General features: G+C 47.8%; 1 protein-coding gene across 3 annotated transcripts in view; it reads right to left on the minus strand.

The window, feature by feature from the left end:
• LOC143152914 (protein groucho) overlaps window positions 1-16865 on the minus strand; it is a 208805-nt gene extending 191940 nt beyond the window's left edge. For all 3 annotated transcript variants that reach the window (XM_076323526.1, XM_076323528.1, XM_076323525.1), the window contains exon 1: window positions 15969-16865. In XM_076323526.1, the coding sequence (XP_076179641.1) occupies window positions 15969-16028 (60 nt within the window). In that variant the 5' untranslated portion in view covers window positions 16029-16865. The remainder of the gene's footprint in view (window positions 1-15968) is intronic.
• Window positions 16866-17551: the final 686 nt, after the last annotated feature.

The following is a 17551-nucleotide window of genomic DNA, read 5'->3' on the forward strand; positions in this document are numbered from 1 at the left end:
GATACGGGTGAGTGTTTTTCCAGGAACCGAGGCACGGAATAGAATAAGAAAAAATTCCTACACGATTCGTACAGAGGTTCGACGTTGAAATTTTCGACGCTTTCGAAAATGTGGAATCACGCGAGTTCGAACGATATTTCGAAACAGGGGACGCCGAACCGTGTCAGCGTTCGTACGCAAATAAAAGATCAAAGAGAACTCGGCGGTTTTCGAGCGATAGTAAACCGGGATCACGTTGTATAATACCGTAATCGCAGCTGGGAGAATGTGGTACGTGAATTGGAACGAAAAGAGCCTATTATGCGTAGGAATTCGCGCTGGATATCTTCGACGTTACATCGGTGTCTGTGGAGAAACAAAAAAAAAAGGAGACTGTAAAGAAAAAGAAAGATAACCGTGAAGTAATCTCGGATTCGAGAAGTTTCCGAAATGTGTGTACATTTTAAGCAACGAAGTATAATATCTCCGCAACGTGATCGAGAAATGTGGGATCCGACGCGAGTGATACGTCCAAGTACGAGTTTCAAACCGAATACATTTACATTTAGGGACGCCAAAGGACGGATTATTAGCGAAGCAACGAGACTCGAATATCTCAACAGGTTCCTCTCGAAGTAACGTGGCATACTTAGGCATAGTAGAATCTCGAGTAAACGGAGTTTCGATTGTCCATGATCTCGGTAAAACGGAGTAGACGATGAGTATAGAATGTGAAAGATTTGTCGCCAAAAGGATTGCTTCGATTTTGACGACACGGCAAAAGAAAATTCATTATGGTTAAAAGTTGCGAAAAGGGCCCTTTCAGATTGCAAAATGAACAGAATTGAAAGTGCGATTATAGAAATGTTTTACACGCGTGTAACCGTTTCGCGAAACATTGTACTCCTGTACATTGGAATGACTTTACAACACGGGTTCGATAAATAATTAAAATTACATACTCGAAATGTTCTCGAGGAAACGCGAAGCGTGTACCTGGAGCTTGATCATTTTGTCGAGCATATGTATCTTTAGCAGCGATCAATCATTTAGTGGTTTCGAGTTGGATACTGTTTCGTAGACCAGTCGGAGCAGCCTTCCGTTATTAAGCAGCAGTTTATATAAATAAATTTTCACACCGTCCAAGAAGTTCGCGACGAGAGATCGTTAAGAACTCGTAGCGGTAAAAATTGTACAAGTTCCGTGTACAATTTTAATTTCCATCTCGAACGCTTAAATAACGCCCAATTAAAATCCCAGGAGAACGATCTGCGACGATACGTTCAAAAAATTGATTTCGAGATTCGAAGGATGCTTCGTACTTTCGACGATTACGATTATACCGTGAAAGAAAATACATTTTCCGGAAATGTAAGAATTCGCTGCTCGTAAACTCATTTTACAGGTTGTTCGATAAGTTTGTGTAAAAAAAATACTACGACGAACGAGTCAACGAACGAAACTTCGCACACGTTTATGAAACAATAGTACCGTCTTCGGAAAAATAAAACAACGAACCCAATAGTTCAATTTCTTATAGAACGACGAAACTTATCGTGCAACCTATTACACAGAAAATATAATACAAATGGATCGCTCGGGTTCCTACCGCGTGGACACCGAGTCACGAAAGACTTTCGAATCGATCGTACGGTAAACAACGACCGAAAATACAAACGTGACCGCCGCGTCAACGAACGGGCTCGAAAAGTTCGAAAAAAAAAAAGAAGAAACAAAAAAGAAAAAAGAATAAACAAACCCGGACGAGGTCGAGAACGATGAAACGAATCGCGAGAGAGAGCGTTGTTAAATTTAATTATCCGTGACCTATCCGCTCGAGAAACTTGAAATTCAATCGAGAAAGCGCTGCCACTGGCACGGTCCCCGAGTAACGATGAAGTTTTGGCAACCGGAAAACTGTGACCGATGGCACCGAAAGCATTGCGGAAATCGGTATAAATAGATCGTCAACTCGCGAGCCAAGTATTTCCCCGAGACATTAACACACGCGCGCGCGCGCTCGCGCGGGCTCCCGGTGGGAAGATCGCTCGAGCGAGAATCTCAATGAAATTAATAGTACGTTCTCGCGTTGCGCGAGAACGAACCGTGGCTACTTTACGTCCGTCCGCGTTAACTAAATGCTTCACGTTCGCGCGCGAGACGAAGGCGGGAACACATGCAGCGCGCCGATTATTTCTAGAAACTCGAACCACCGAACCGGGACGCGATAATTTATTCGCAGCCGGTCTCTCACCGATTCTCCCGGTATAACGAGGAATTAACACGGAATACGATTCAATTATACGGTGAAAAGCAGCGGCGCGCGAGCTTGATCGATATCCGAACGAGAGATAAAACCGTAGACGGGACGAAGACGAAAAATCTCCACGAGAATGAAAGACGAGTCTCCCCCACTCCGAGTCGCCGGTTCCCCCACCACTTCGTCGTCAGCGCGCGGTGGTGGTGGGGGAGAGAAGGGGCCGGTAATACATCCGATTGCTTTAATGCGGATCCACGATAACGATCTAAAAGCGGAACCCAACCGAGGGTGAACGTAGTTCTTTTTTTTTTCTTCTTCTTCTTCGCTCGCGCATCTCTCTATTAGCGGTGAGCTGCCGCCGCGGCGTTTTCGTGCCAATTTTCCATTCTTACGAGCGGCGGTAAGATGATTGGTCGGTCGGGGGCAACGGCACTGGGCGTCGTTCTGTCGCGACCCCCTTTTTCCATGCATTATTCTTACGTACGTCGATGGCGAAAGAAGCGGCTGTTACGTTCGAATAATTCTACGTCGCGACCTCTTGGCTTTTCACCGGGCTGGAACACGCTCCGGTTTAACAGCGAGTCGCTGGACGGACCCACACGGAGTCCATGGAATTTTCCAGTAAGACCTCTAAGGAGTTATTTACTTAAACGTTTTTTTCTTTTTTTTCTTCGTGAAGAATTTTTACGGCGAATTATCTTTTACGCGATGAATTTCTCTTGGCTTGAAAATTTTCTGTAAATAATTTCTATGGCGAATAATTTTTTTCGTAAAGCATTTCCACGGCGAATATTTCTTTCGCGATGAATTCACTTTATCCTGAAGAATTTTTTTCGTAAATTATTTCTACGGTGAATCATTTTTTTGGGGGATGAATTTTTATCGTAAAGAACTTTTTGGGTGTAGAGTGATGAACAGTCACGATATCCAGATTCCGGAAAAATCGAGTTTCTAAAGACAGTCGGGTATCAATTCAATACCGTACACCATAGCTATTATTAGAGCAAACTCTCGAGAAACAAGCAATTAACAATTGACAGTACGGATTGTCAATCTATAGTTGTTATCTAATGACGACACAACGAAGACACTGATCATTTGTAACTGATCTAACGGAGTATATTTTAAGATTCTTCAGAAGTGATTTTAAGAACATTTTCCTCTCAAAAGTTACGAGCAACGATAGCTCGAAAGAATCCACATCGATATATAGTACTTGTACCGCTCGAAACATATCGCGTTTTAAAATGACGAGTTTGACGATACCTATTCTACCCTAATGGCTTCAAGTATCACCCATACGTCTATTCGTCCATGACAATCATCCTAGAGTCTGTCTGTGTCAGCCGTACACAGATTCGTCCACGAAAACTCGTCTATCCTTGTGGTCCTCGATGTTACCCGTGGATCGAGTTCGTCCACGACAACTACCCTAGTAGCTCTTGTCTTAGCTACAGACAAGTTTGTCCACGAAAACTCGTCTATCCAACCTAGTCCATCCTAGAGGGTCCCCGTGTTAGCCGTACATCGGGTCTATCCACGACAACTATTCTAGTAGCTCTTGTCCCAGCTCTGGACAGATTTGTCTACGAAAATTCACCATCCTTGTTAGTCTAGGCTCCCCATGTTAACCATACACAAATTTGTCCACGAAAACTCGTCTACCCTACTTCTTCCATCCCAGAAGGTCCATGTCTATTCAAGACAGCTATTCTAGTAGCTCTTATTCCAGCTCTAGATAAGTTCCTTCAGGTAAACTCATCATCCTAGTTAGTCTAGACTCTGTATGTTAGTTATACAAAGATTTGTCAGCGAAAACTCGTCTATCCTACTTCTTGCATCCTAGAAGGTCCATGTCTATTCACGACAGCTATTCTAGTAGCTCTTATTCCAGCTCTAGATAGGTTCCTTCACGTAAACTCACCATCCTAGTTAGTCTAGACTCTGTATATTAGTTATGCAAAGATTTGTCAACGAAAACTCGTCTATCCTACTTCTTCCATCCTAGAAGGTCCATGTCTATTCACGACAGCTATTCTAGTAGCTCTTATTCCAGCTCTAGATAAGTTCCTCCAGATAAATTCACCATCCCACTTACTCTAGACTCTGTACGTTAGTTATGCACAGATTTGTCAACGAAAACTCGCCCGTTCCAGTTAACTTCCAAAGTTATTAATGCATCGATTCGCCCACAAAATTCTCCATTTTACCCAATGGCTCTCGGTGCTAACCATACAACGGTTCGTTGGCGAAAATCTAACCTATAATCCTCGGTTTCGCTTCCGCTCAGCTCCGGGTTCGTAACACGAATAAGAGGTCCCGAGCTAACTGCCAACGTTCATGTTTTATTGCACTTGATATTACACGCGATAGGTTGGGAACGCTCCACTTTATCGCGGCCAGAATCAATAGAATACTGTTTAAACGAAAACCTTGAAGCTTCCACGACTTCGGTTCTTTTTACGATTAAAACTACGAATCGTAGGTGCGAGTCGGTGATGTTCGTGCGGAGATAATTTCTAATGGTGTGTTCTTGCGTAGCAGTGACAACAAAGAACGCGAAGCACTCGAAGAGGTGTGTGGCTCCTTCAACGATGAGAAACATTTCGAGTGCAACGCGTCGGATAGATGGAAAAGAGGCTCGAGAACTGTTGGAGGTAAATAGAAAATCCATTTTCTATTTTACATTTCCTCGAAGATTCGAATCTTGATAAACGTTGCAGAGATATCCGTGAAATTGTCAATATTATAGAATTTTTCACCGTAATCTCGTCCCACGCACCGAACGCCAAACTGTAAAGCCATTTTACTCGAAACATTTTTCAAACCGTTTGACACCGATACTACGGGAATCAATGGATCGATTGACTCGAAATTTGTAAAAGTTTCTTTTTTTTTTTCGACGCTTGTAAAAAATTTCAAAATTCGGTGGAGAAACTCGTACGTTTTTGTTTTTTTTTTATGCGTGCTTTTCTTTTTTCATTTATTTTCGCGCACACCACATTTGTGCGCAACGCGAATCTTTTTTATTTTTTTTTATCCTTTATTTACGAGGATCGTAACAAGAGTCATCGTACATCGACCACGGAGCTAGCGTTTTCCTGTACGCGTTCCACGCAACGATCCATTATTTCAACGAACTCAATTATATTTGCAAAAATTGTCGGAGCTGGATACAACGTGAATAAATGTACGCACAGAATTTAAAACAGACGTATTCGATAAATTTCTAAGAAAAAGAAAAAGAAATCTCAGAATCACGTTATCCAATTTCGCATATAGCTAAGACACCTTGTATCGCCATTGAGGGAACTACGTACGTTAGCAGAATTTTAGTGGAAAGTCCACGTAACCGGTACACGTAACCGGTGTATCGAAAAACGTTAAACCCGTGTTCAGTGATTTGCGTAAACACCCAATGATCCAGAAGATATTTTACTCGTGTCGATACGTTACGTATCATTGACGTTAGTACCGCCACGTTGGATATCTAAATTCCCGCTAGACAACGCTCGCGCACGGTTTTTAATTCTTCGTAGGAAATTTTTGCGAATCGCCGATAAAACCGTTCTCTCGGAACGTTGGAACGGTGTTGTTGAATTTTACCGGGACACCGATCCGTTGCCACGGCGCAAAACGAAACGAACAGGTGCGAATACGCGTCGAGGCAACCCGTAGAACCGAAACACGAAATTTAACATACTGGCGTACACTTGTTGTCGGACGTTTTCCACGTACCATTTTTTATTAATTAATAAATACAGGTGGATCGCAAACGCGTCGAGTCGCCGTAACGGCCGTATAAATACGCGAGGAGCGTGTGCTGTTCGACGATTTACGGTCGCGTACGTAGCTACGTACATACGTACGTGTACCCAGCCCGGCCGTATCCTAAAGCGGCGAAACGATATCCCGAATGTTGTCTAGCGAGTTTCCAGCGACGGCAGTGTCACTGTCCTGCGCCAGAAAAAGAAACTGATTAGTGTCCGTGCGCTAGTCGAAGCCAAATATTTGGACGTTTCTTTCCCTTTCCCTTCGTGCCACCGCCGTGTAGACGAGAGACGGGTATCCATGACAACGCCGGCCTAAGAGAATACAAACGGGGAGAAGGAGACGGAGACGGAGACGGAGAAGGTGTACACACACGTACACAGCCGCATACTACCGAGTGGCTCGACGAACGTCCGGCAAATATTTGCATAGCGCGGCGGGTTTGCGGAAAACCAGTGTGCCGCCGGCCAGCCGCGGCAGACGTATTCAGAAAGAATGTCGCTGTGAGCTCGTGTACGTGTACACAGAAGCCTGGGAGCGTTGGAAATTCGCAAGTGTGTCGTTCCAGGATCTCTTGAAAAACGGCTGAACCTTTTTCCATCGCGCGGGACGACTCCTGATCCCGTAGCGGTCCGAAGCGAAAGAAGAAAATCCCTCGAGTGTTTCCCCCGCTCGGCGGCAGCACCGTAGCGGTCCCTTCTTCGCGGACCGGCTCGTTCCACCTCCGCGTCGCGAACGTGGAATTCTCGGCCGTAAAAAGATTTCTACCCCGCCCGTTGGTATCAGCTTCGCGATGAAATCTTCCGCTTTCGCGCCACGTCGCCTTTAACTACCGAATCATTATCCGTTTCTTCGCGATCGCGGTTTTCCGTTTACACGTGCACTCGTGTACGCGTGTACGTCCAGTTCGGAAGTGTACACGGTCGAATTATCTCGCCGGAATATCGAAGATACGCGGGAATGCACGCCACGTTCGGGTCCGCGCGGGGAAGCCCGATAGCGGAATCGAATGTTTCTCGAGATCGTAAAAGTGCGAAGATCCCGAGATCGACTTCCCCCCTTTTTTAAATTTCGAGTGTACACGGGGGGCGTGGTTTCGCGCGACGGGTTTGTTTCTTCGTGCGAGCGAGTCCGACCGGCTTCCGAGAAACGATTCGTACCGTTTCCGTATTTTAAACTTCGTAGGGAAACGTAAACACCGACCAGGAGGTAAAGTGACCTTTAGGAAGTACGTTCCAGTCGCGTTCGTACGATGGAGACACTCAACTGCGTTCTCCTCGGTTTTCGTATCTTTAACGGTGGAGAAAATAATTAAATATTCCTTTTACGTGGACCGAGCAGTGTATATATATGTTTCTTTTTTTTACCGTCCCGACTTCGTTACGCGATTCAAGACGCGTGCAACGGGTCGAATAACACGTGTTTTTGATCTATCCTCCGCCGCGGAACGCCGCAAACATCGCCAATAAATTAGTAACTGCTTCCAACTCCGAATAAATGATTCTCATCCGTTCGTACGAACGGTTACAAGCGACGCCCGAGGCGCGCGGAACCGCGCGGTTGCAACGTTTGAGAATCACTGCACGGCGCTGAAACCGGTGGCGAATTTATCGCCAATATTCCCGGCAATATCTCGTAAACGGTGGATCAAAACTGCATGTTATTTGGTTTCTGGCGTCACCTCTCGTGCGCGCCGTCAGAGGGCTATGAGCGAGCGGTAACGGATTCCCGCGAGTTCTCAACCGGTGCTATATAAATTCCTACGGGCAGAAAATCCTTTTCAACGTCGAATGTCTCCCGACGTGTGTACGTAGCAGGTCTGCTGGGTAAGCGTTACCGATAAATTCGCAAGATAAATTCGATAGAATTAACTTCGCGTAACCCACTTGCACCGTTCGATGTACCGATACGTCATAACCTAACTTTCCAGATATCACGGATGACGTACCGACACGACGCACGGACCGAGTGCTATCCATCGGATGTAATTCAACGCGCGTGTGTGTATTCTTCTTGACTCGCGCACGCGCACGCGCGTCGGGAACGAAATTGAAAGATTACTTTCGCGATTTTGTCACCGAATTCGAAGCAGATTCAATTGCCAATTGGACGATATTTCTCGCAAAGTTTAGTATCTTGTCTCGTTAGAAGTTCTTCCATCGATACGATCGCAATTTCTTTGTATCGGTACCGTTGAACGCAATTGTTTATTATCACCGTTAGTTTTACAATTCGTACAGACTCGCGACACACGGGTCGAGCGCTGTCCGTTCAGCGGATAAATAAAAGTCTCAGCGGTGGGATGCGAAAAAACGAACGCGAAAGTAAGAATTGAATTCCGCAACCGGACATCTTGTCCCCGAACCAACGAGTCTCATTTTATTCGAATTTCGGTGAAGCGTATCCCCGAATCGACGATTTTCGCGGCGTCGATGTCCGCGTGGGATAATAACCGTTCCCCCGCCCCGGCCGCGGTGAGAAATTACAGAGTCCCAAAGCGCCAGGATTAAAGGACAAAAGAGCGAAGAGACGCGGGAGCGAGAATGGCGATCGAGGATACTCGTTAAGTGTATATCCAGCGTGCGTGCTGCCAGCAGCGATAAGTAATACCACGGCCGATTGTGAGTCTTGGCCCGAGGGCAATTTTACGGGGCGGTGGAGAGAGAAGGACAACGATAGAGGAAAAGAGGGAGAGAGAGAGAGAGAGAGAAAGAGAGAAATGTTCGCAGTCACGGAAGAGGAGTCATGGAAACGAAATACTCCGGTGTGCGGCCGTGATGTAGGAGCAGGAGCACAGCGCGCAGCCCAAAGAGGGGGGAACACGACAAACTGCCAAGCCTAATGCCAATTAGTGCCATTCTCCTGTACGAGCAGGTCCGAGGGGACTTCAAGAGGCTTCCTCGGACTTTCTTTTTCCCCTGCCACCTTCCACCCGAGGTTTACAAAGCGGTTAGGCGTATTTATCGCGCTACATACACGCACACGTATATACGCACGCACGCAAGCCGGCGTACACGCGAACGTACGAACGAACGAACGAACGAACGAGCGCTGGTGTGCGCATGTGCGCAAGCTCGCGTCCGTGTGTACACCTATACCGCGGTACCTCCTTGCCAAGTGCCTTCACGCATTATTCGAGGCGAACGTGCACGAAATACTTATGTACTCGCACATTCCGTTCGGTAGGCGCTCACAGGCGCGCGCGCGCGCCCGCGCGCGGTGGACCGTGCGTCGATGTACGCCTATGCGCGTACGCGCGCACACGGGGCCGAGCCGCCGCTTTCCTCCTTTTTTTTTTCTTAGAGGCAGTTCGATTTATAAAGCCGTGACTAACGAGCCGTGAAAATCGTGGACGGTCCTCCGTCGTATCGGACGCCGACGTGTTCTCCTTCGCTTCTCCTTCCTCTTCTTTTCCTTTTTCTCTTTTACCGTCGCTTTCTCGGGCCGCGAGAGCAAAAGAAGTTATCGCCCGATGGCGAATGCACTTAATTGCACGTGTTAATCTACGGTCTCGGGCAATTATCGTAACCATAAATGTTACGAATAATTAAGATCGGACGCGCGCGGATAAAGCATCGGTACGGAGGAAGGAAATACGAGGTGTGTCCGTTCGTGGTTCTCGGGCCACCGTAGACCGGGAGGGAGGGAGGGAGGGATGGAACAAGAGGGAACGTACTAATTACCCGTTACGGGAATTCGTGGAGCCGATCGAAACTCTCGTTTAACGAGTCCTCAAACTGCCGCGAAAGGAATCGCCTTTCCGCCGCTTCATTGTGAGGTTAATACTAGAAGCGATTCGGGCTCACGAGCGGTGGATTAACCACCGGGGGAAACGATCGGGGAATAAATGCTGGAACGAGATTGCCAGGGCCACGTACGTAAAGGAGACGGGGTCCTTTCGAAGGAGTTAAAAGGAGGAGCGAGAAACGACGGAGGTAATTTGAGAGTTATTTAAACGAGGACCCGAGCGAACCGCAGGGGGGAGGCCAGGACAGAAAGAGAGACAGAGAGAGAGAGAGTGGAGCTCGTAGAAGCCAGAGTTCCATTCCACTTGGAAACGCATGCAGACGTAAACACAATCGCCCTTGCACAATGGGTTATGTTCCGAACACTCGAGGACCCCTTGTAGCTCGGTTAAAACGGACAGTCTCTGAGAAATCTCGAGGAGGACGGAACGAAAACGCTTTTGCGCTCGCCGGGCTATCTATAGAGGGCGCTGCCAGAAGATAAATAATTCGGCCGGGAAGCGTTACGGGTAGACAAACAGGGGAGGGCTCGAATGTCTCGCGAAACGCGAGCGACGAAAGAAACGAGCCGCGGTACCGGTGCAACGACACCGTTCGAACAAATTTCCACGATGCCGGTGGATATTTATCGGGAGGGGTAAGGGGGAAGGAGGGAGAACGTTTTCACGCCGCGTTCTAAAATCGAACGGAGAATCGAAGTTCCGTCGATTCGAGAACGCCGGAATTTTCAACGTGTTTTACGACTCGCAAGTGGTTTCCTGTACATAAATTTCACCGTTGTTCGTCCGTACTCCGTTCTCGCACGGGGATGAATTATAACGGCGAAATTTCCGCGTTAAACGTTTATTGTAAATCTCGATTCTCGTTGTACCTCTTCGAAAGGGGGGACGTGAAATTTTCTTGGATTGGAAACTCGAGTAACGACGAAACTGGATAATCAACGTTGCGTCGAAAAGAGAGGTAATTACAACGAACAAAGTTGACACTAGAACTTTCCAAGGGATTTTACCTGTTTGGAACTTCTTTTTAAAATTACTCGATTATCAACGGTGTCTTTGCCGTTCAATGTTCTTAAACAATTATTAAAATAGACGATTAACAACACTCGTCTATTAATTCCCCTTTCCCCGGTCTAACTTCAAAGACGCTAACCCGATACGAGCCAAACAGAAATCTATTCACCGTGTTTGGTCCCGGTGTTAATAAACAAACGAGACCGTACGAACGGACACACTTCGTAACGCAACGATGTTACGTAAATCGCGCGGGAAGAATGAAATTACGGGTCCTTAATTGCGCACGTAACGAGTTATCGATCGTTCTTCTTTACGAGACAAACCGAACGGAACATACTAAACGGCAACGAAACGGTACACGTTTAACCAACCGCTCGGAATCCGAACGTAAAACGCACCGTTAGCCGGACGAATGGAAATATGAATACAAATACCGAAACTAGGATCCGCGTACGGTAGGCAGATTACAGATCCGTTGAATTAACTCCGGTATTACGAATGGGGACGAGCGAACGAGCAGAACCGGCACGGAATAATTGAAAAACGTTATAAACAAGGTTCGTGCGTTAAAAAAAAATTTTTTTTTAAGGTACGTACGCGTAAAAAAAAAAGAGAAAAAAATTTAGAAAAAAGAAGATACTGAGAGGGGTGGTACGCGCCGTGGGATTTCGATTAGGATGTTCCTCGTTGGAACAGAAGACAGAACAGTGGGGTGGCAAAGTAACCACGAGGGTCCACGGTTAAAGCACTCCACGCAGCCCTTCCTCCGGCCCTCCTTTGCTCTCCCAGTGGACCAATTTACGGCACCCCGAGGACTCCGGGTATTACGCTTCACGCTCGGGGGTTCGTTTCTGGCCATTGTTGCGCCAGTCAGGGGATTATTTCGGCAACGGGAGGGGAGGGGGTCGGGTTTGGCGCGGGTTGGGTCGCTTTCCAGTTGCAGTCGTTCGCCTCTTTCGCTCAGCTACCCCCGGATTATACGTTTCCCCGAGCACCTGCAGCTAAACTGTGCGTCCCGCCTGGCCTTTTTTCGAAAGTGAGAAAGTAAGAGGCGAGAGAAACCGAACGGGGATGGGGATCCCCGGCGGGCAATCGCTTCTGATTAATTCGCGTCGATATCGGAGGAAAACCGTTTAAACGTAATAAGCTACTGCCGAGAGAGCGAGTGAGCGAGTTAGAGAGAGTGAGAGGACCTCGGACCTCCGTATTCCCCGGCTATTGTCGATCGAGTATCGGGACCCATTAGGAACTCTTACAAATGGCAATTATAAACGGGAAACCGCCGATAAAGACGACCGACCGTTCGGTCGATTTAATTATCCTCGCTTTATCGAGGAGAAAACTAGGCAAGTGTGCGCTGGTAAATCGAACGGACCAGTCTCCTTCTTATCGGTATCCATTTCGAGGGCCAAAGACAGCGCGCGACCCTGTACCGAGAGAATCGTCTTTTCATGCTCTCCTGAAACTTCTTATCGGAAGCGAACCGAGCTCTTCCTTTTTCGTTCCTTTTTTTTCTCTCTCTCTCTCTCTTCTTTCTTTTTTTTGCGCTTTACGGGCACTTCGATACGTTTTCCCTCCCCGATACGACGCTCCCTTTTTATCGACCAGATTTTTACGGTTGTACGACGCTCCGTGTACAATAATACACGAGGAGCGGCCGTAAGTGAATCTCGAGGGCGCCGGTTGAGCGACAGTAATGGAAGAGACAATATGTCGCGTCAACTGGGAAAGCAATTCGCACCCCAGGTGCCGGATAAACGTATAGGAAGATCAAATTTGGCCGTGCTCCATCGGGTTCGGGCACACAGACACGATGCCTGCTGCCTCTCGCTCTCGTACAGCGCACGTCGCGCGGAACCATTTCTTCCGGTCGTCGTGTTCCTTTAGTCTGGCCAATTGTACCGGATTAAGTAATAAGCTCGCGCAGATTTCACAGCGAGATCGTATCTCGTTCTCCACCTCCTCTGTAACAGTGTTCGAGTTACGCGCGCGCGTTACGTTCGCGTCGAGTTTTTCGTTCTCGCGTGACTCGAAAATGTACGTTCGATTTTCTAGCGTACGTATCGTTCGACGAATCGTGTGTTCCAAGGGCTGGAAATAAATTGGAAACAAGGCGAACACGTACCGATCAATTATCGACACTCTTTTCGACGATCGTCGATTCGAACGGTGATGAAAAATGATGCGCATTAAATTTTGCCCGCGTTACAGTACGGGGAGATACAGAGCGCGCGTTTTAAACTATACGTTTTACTTATTTTTTCTTTTTCAAAGAAATGGTTCATTTTTTCATTCTTGAAGAGTACTCGAGTCACCGAAAAGTATAAAAGAATAGAATAATCGTTTCTTTGACCTTAACCGGCGAAACATACAATACGTAAACGAAATTGTGTGCGATAAAAAGGGGACAACCACCGCGTGGTGATAATTTATCGAAAATAGAAAATAAACGCTCTTGACAAAATGTTAACAATCGTGTTAATGCCATCGTTTTTCTTTGCTCGTCAAACACGAGTTTGCGACGAACTGTTTACAGACAAAGATCGGTCCCGATAAGAAAAAAAATGAATGTCGGTCGAGACAAAAGATCGCGTGTACAATAAGAACGAATATAAATATAAAACAGTAATACGCGTGGGGGAGGGGGTGTGTGGTGTGGGGGAACGAATAGAAATTAAAACAATCGGTTCCCCTCGCGATCCTTTTCTCTTTCGCCGGTGAACGAGAAGCAGCAGCGTGTAATTACCGCGAGCGGGAGCACGAGGATCGCGATTCCACTCGGCCAGGAAACGTATAATGGGAGTATAATGCGTGAAATTTACCGGGCGCATCAGCATAATGGACGACGTGACGCTCAAGATATCACTGTGATTCTGTATTTCCGTGCCGACAGCGCGACTCGATTTGCCTGGTCTCGCTCGTCTCGCCGTGTGCCGCCCTCCCTCCCTCCCTCCCGCTTGCATGCTTCAACAACGCATTACCGTGTGCGCCGCGCCAGACGGCTTCGAAGCTTAAAATCGACCGATTATCGTTCCCGTTCCTCGAAAACGTTTCCCATTGTCACGCTCCGAGCTTCTTTCGTTCGTGGAATTCGAGAATTTTATTCCCGCTGCGCTCTCGGCTAACCCGACCCGAAGCTCGCCGAAAGAGAACGACGAACCCGCGACACGGAGGTGGCGGCGGTGGTGGGGGGAACTCGGGTCGGGCGGACGGGCTCGATATCGAATCGAGATTTCCAAAGTTTTTTCAGCTGTGCACACGCGAAACTGCATTTACGCAAAGCATCGGGGCAAACGGGCCGATTAAACGTATCAATATTTGCTGAATCAGAGCCCGATGCGAGCGCGCACCGCCACGGTTCGTAGAAAGGTTATGATCGCCTAGTTAAAATCGCGGCGTACGATGTGTACGCGTGTTTAGCCACCAGCGGCTCCGCCGGAACCGTTTTCCATCCTCGTTCGTCGGTCTCTCTTCGCTACTTCACGGCACTCGACGGAGCCACCCTTTTCCACAACATTGTCACCGCCTTTCGAGGGGAATACAGAGCCACGACTCTTTCGCCGGCGAGTTCTTTTTTTTTCTTTCTTTTTTTTTCCCTTCTTTCATTCTTTTTTCGTTGCTTCCTCTATCTCGTTCCGTTCGCCCTGTTTCTCGCTCTCCTTTCTCCCCGTTGCTCACCACGTGCTACAATATCGCCGGGCCGCATCCGGTGTAACGCCTGTTATTAGGGATGGGCCAGATGAAGCTTTCATTATTCTATCCGAGGGTCCCTTTCGTCCGACAACACACCGTTATAACAGAGAGTAATGGGTGATTTTTTGCTTTCGTATCTAATTATTATTATTATCGGCCCGAGGTGGATATAATGGCAACGGGAATAATGTAACTCTTCCCATGAACACTGCCTTTACCTTTCAGCGTCGTCTTAAACACGAAAACACCGCGTACGGTACTAATGCACACTCACGCGCATTAGAAGAAATATATTACATATATATACATGTATATCTATTAGACACGGCGAATACCAGCGGTACCCGCACTTTTTCTCCTCGACGGAGGAAAATGCACGGTTACTTTGTTCATTGACCCGGTAGGATTTAAGAAACACGAAACACGGCGTGAAACTACGCTACGACGTATATGTATATATATATATATATATATAGAAGAGTAGGGTCAATCCGAAGATAGTTGCGGTTACATGGTTACAACGAGCGAGACGCTTTAATCGCAGCGGCTATTAAGGACCAGACATGAAATCCGTGGCCCGAAGCAAAGGACGCGTAGAAGAAAAAAAAGAAAAAGTAGGAGTGGGGGGGCAGAGGACTGGCAGAGCTCATCTCCTTCGATTCACGGATCAATAGGTTCGCCGCGACCGAGACGAAGTGCCTTTTGCACGGTCCGGAGCTAACCTCGAATTCGTGACGGGTTAGCGAGCGCGACGCGACGCGACGCTTTGGCGCGCCTCGATATCTCGAAATCTCGAAACGAGTCGAGGTACACGTATGCGCACGGTGCCAGAGGCACGTGTATCCGACACGTATACACAAGCCCGTACGTGTAACCTACGCGCGAACCATGATAAATGTGTGTACCGCGACGCACGTGACCGCATTAGCAGCAAACCGAGGAGGGTACCAAGAAACCGCCGTACGTATTATTATCGCATTCGGTAACCGCGTACTGCGAGTTTCTATTTTGATCGAATGTTTTGACGTGCGTTCCATCGACAAGGGTAAAACACGCGCGATCTTGTTTCACGAGCGTCGCGCGTTCGAGAAACTCTACGAGAAGTAATCCGATAGACGGTCGAAAGGTGTTACACTGGTTTCTACGCCACTGAACGTGATCAGAATTGCGAGCATATGCGAGAGTCCTTACACGTTGAAACTCGAGCCAAGTCTAGCTCCGGGTGAGATCGCCTTACGAGGTACAAATCGCTCAAACCGCGTAACAAAGGCGTAATGCTCCGAGAATCGCGCGTCGAAGAGTAAAACGTTGCTCCGAAAGTTACGACAACACTTGGAGTAACCGTTGTCGCCGAACACGGTCGATCCAACATTTTTCGAGACCGTTTCGACGACGACGGAACCGTCGAATTTGTTCAGGAGCGTACGACGGACAAAGCGCGGGGCAAATACACACGGAGAAATAGTGGAAAAAAAAAATATGGAAGGAAATAATTTGACTCACCGGATGCCTGGCAGCGGCGGCAGCCACAGCAGCGGCATTGATTCCGGCGCTGGGATACATGATTCCTCTCTGGTTTCGAACTAATAAAAAATAGAAACACCGTCGTATGTGTTCTCAAATCACGCGAACGATACACTTCATGTCACGCGGCACACCAACGACAACAAATAACAACAACAACAACGACGACGACGATAAACAAAACACCGATTCAAATCGCCCGCGTGGGCTACGAGAACGACCGACCCTTCCGACGGCTCTGTCTGCGATTCTGTCGACGCGATTCGATCGAGAAGGTCCCCGCCTCGGATGCACGACGATGATCCATCGGTGTGTTTGCCATCCGCCACTACCGCATTCTCATCGGAAATAATATCACCGTTTCGAACGATAACTCGTATCACCACTTATTTCTATCGCTGGTTACGTTCATCGAGGTTATATATGACACCGACGCCAGCCACGAAGAATCCCGTTGGGCACGAAGAGCGTGGCGTGCCCTTTTTACGGTCGGTAAAACAGAGCGATAACCACCGCGTTAAGAATTCGCCACGAAGACTCGTTTTCTTTGCATCGAACCGAACAAGAGAACTCTCTACCTCCTTCCACGGCTTCACTTCCTCAACGTGGATACACCATTGCACAAAGACACTGCACTTAGTTGTTTACGACCCAAACGGTGGCCCGCCGCCACTTTGAGGTTAAGTTTACCAACACTAGCACCGCACACGTCCTTCCGTTGGTACGCGAGAGCTTTTCTGGTATCGAGGGACGCGCGTCCGAAAATCGAAACGCGAGCACCGACCCAAAGTAACCGGCGAACGCAACGCGAAAGCGAGCTCGGAAACGTTAAACGCGCGGACGAACAGCAAGAACAAACCTCTCTCTACAGCGGCCTCGGAGCGACTGATGGACGAGCAAGTGGTGGGGATGGTATCCCCTCCAGAGCAATCTTTCTATTCCCCCACCCTAACAGGCCGTTACTCCACAGTTAAACCCGCCAAGCACCCCCTCGAATGTCTCTCCTCGTTCCCGACGCTCGTATTAACCGGCGCGATAGCTCCTTCACAATTAAGTCGCGTTACGTAAGGGTCTCGAAAAGGCGAGCACGAAAATCACGGCTCGTTAAAACGTCGGTACGTCCTTCCTCTTTCTCCCTCCTCGTTCTTTCTCGCTTTTTGCTTTCTGGCACTCTCTATTTCATAGCACCTGTCCTATCGTATACTCGATCTGCTTTATCGACTAGCGATGAGGCTCGGATACGTCCATCGTGATTTCGGCACGCCGTTGACACGACGAGTGACCGGAGCATGCCTTCAGGGCCGTTTTAGTTGACCGTAATTAATCTGGTTTGAAACGAACGGTTATATTCGCGTTAAGCATGGCGCAATCAAACGATACATCGATTCTATTATATACGGGACCGACACGGTATGTTTACCATTCGGCTCGTTCGTCCACCGACCCTCTCCTCACCCCTCCCCGCTCCTCTCCCTCGCTCTTTATATACATTATTTTATTGGCAGTTTTTTTCATTACTCCGTATTAACGTTGCAAAATTTTCTGGCGGTGAACATTATTTC

Source organism: Ptiloglossa arizonensis, chromosome 11 (assembly GCF_051014685.1).
Source record: "Ptiloglossa arizonensis isolate GNS036 chromosome 11, iyPtiAriz1_principal, whole genome shotgun sequence".
NCBI classification, from domain to species: Eukaryota; Metazoa; Arthropoda; class Insecta; order Hymenoptera; family Colletidae; genus Ptiloglossa; species Ptiloglossa arizonensis.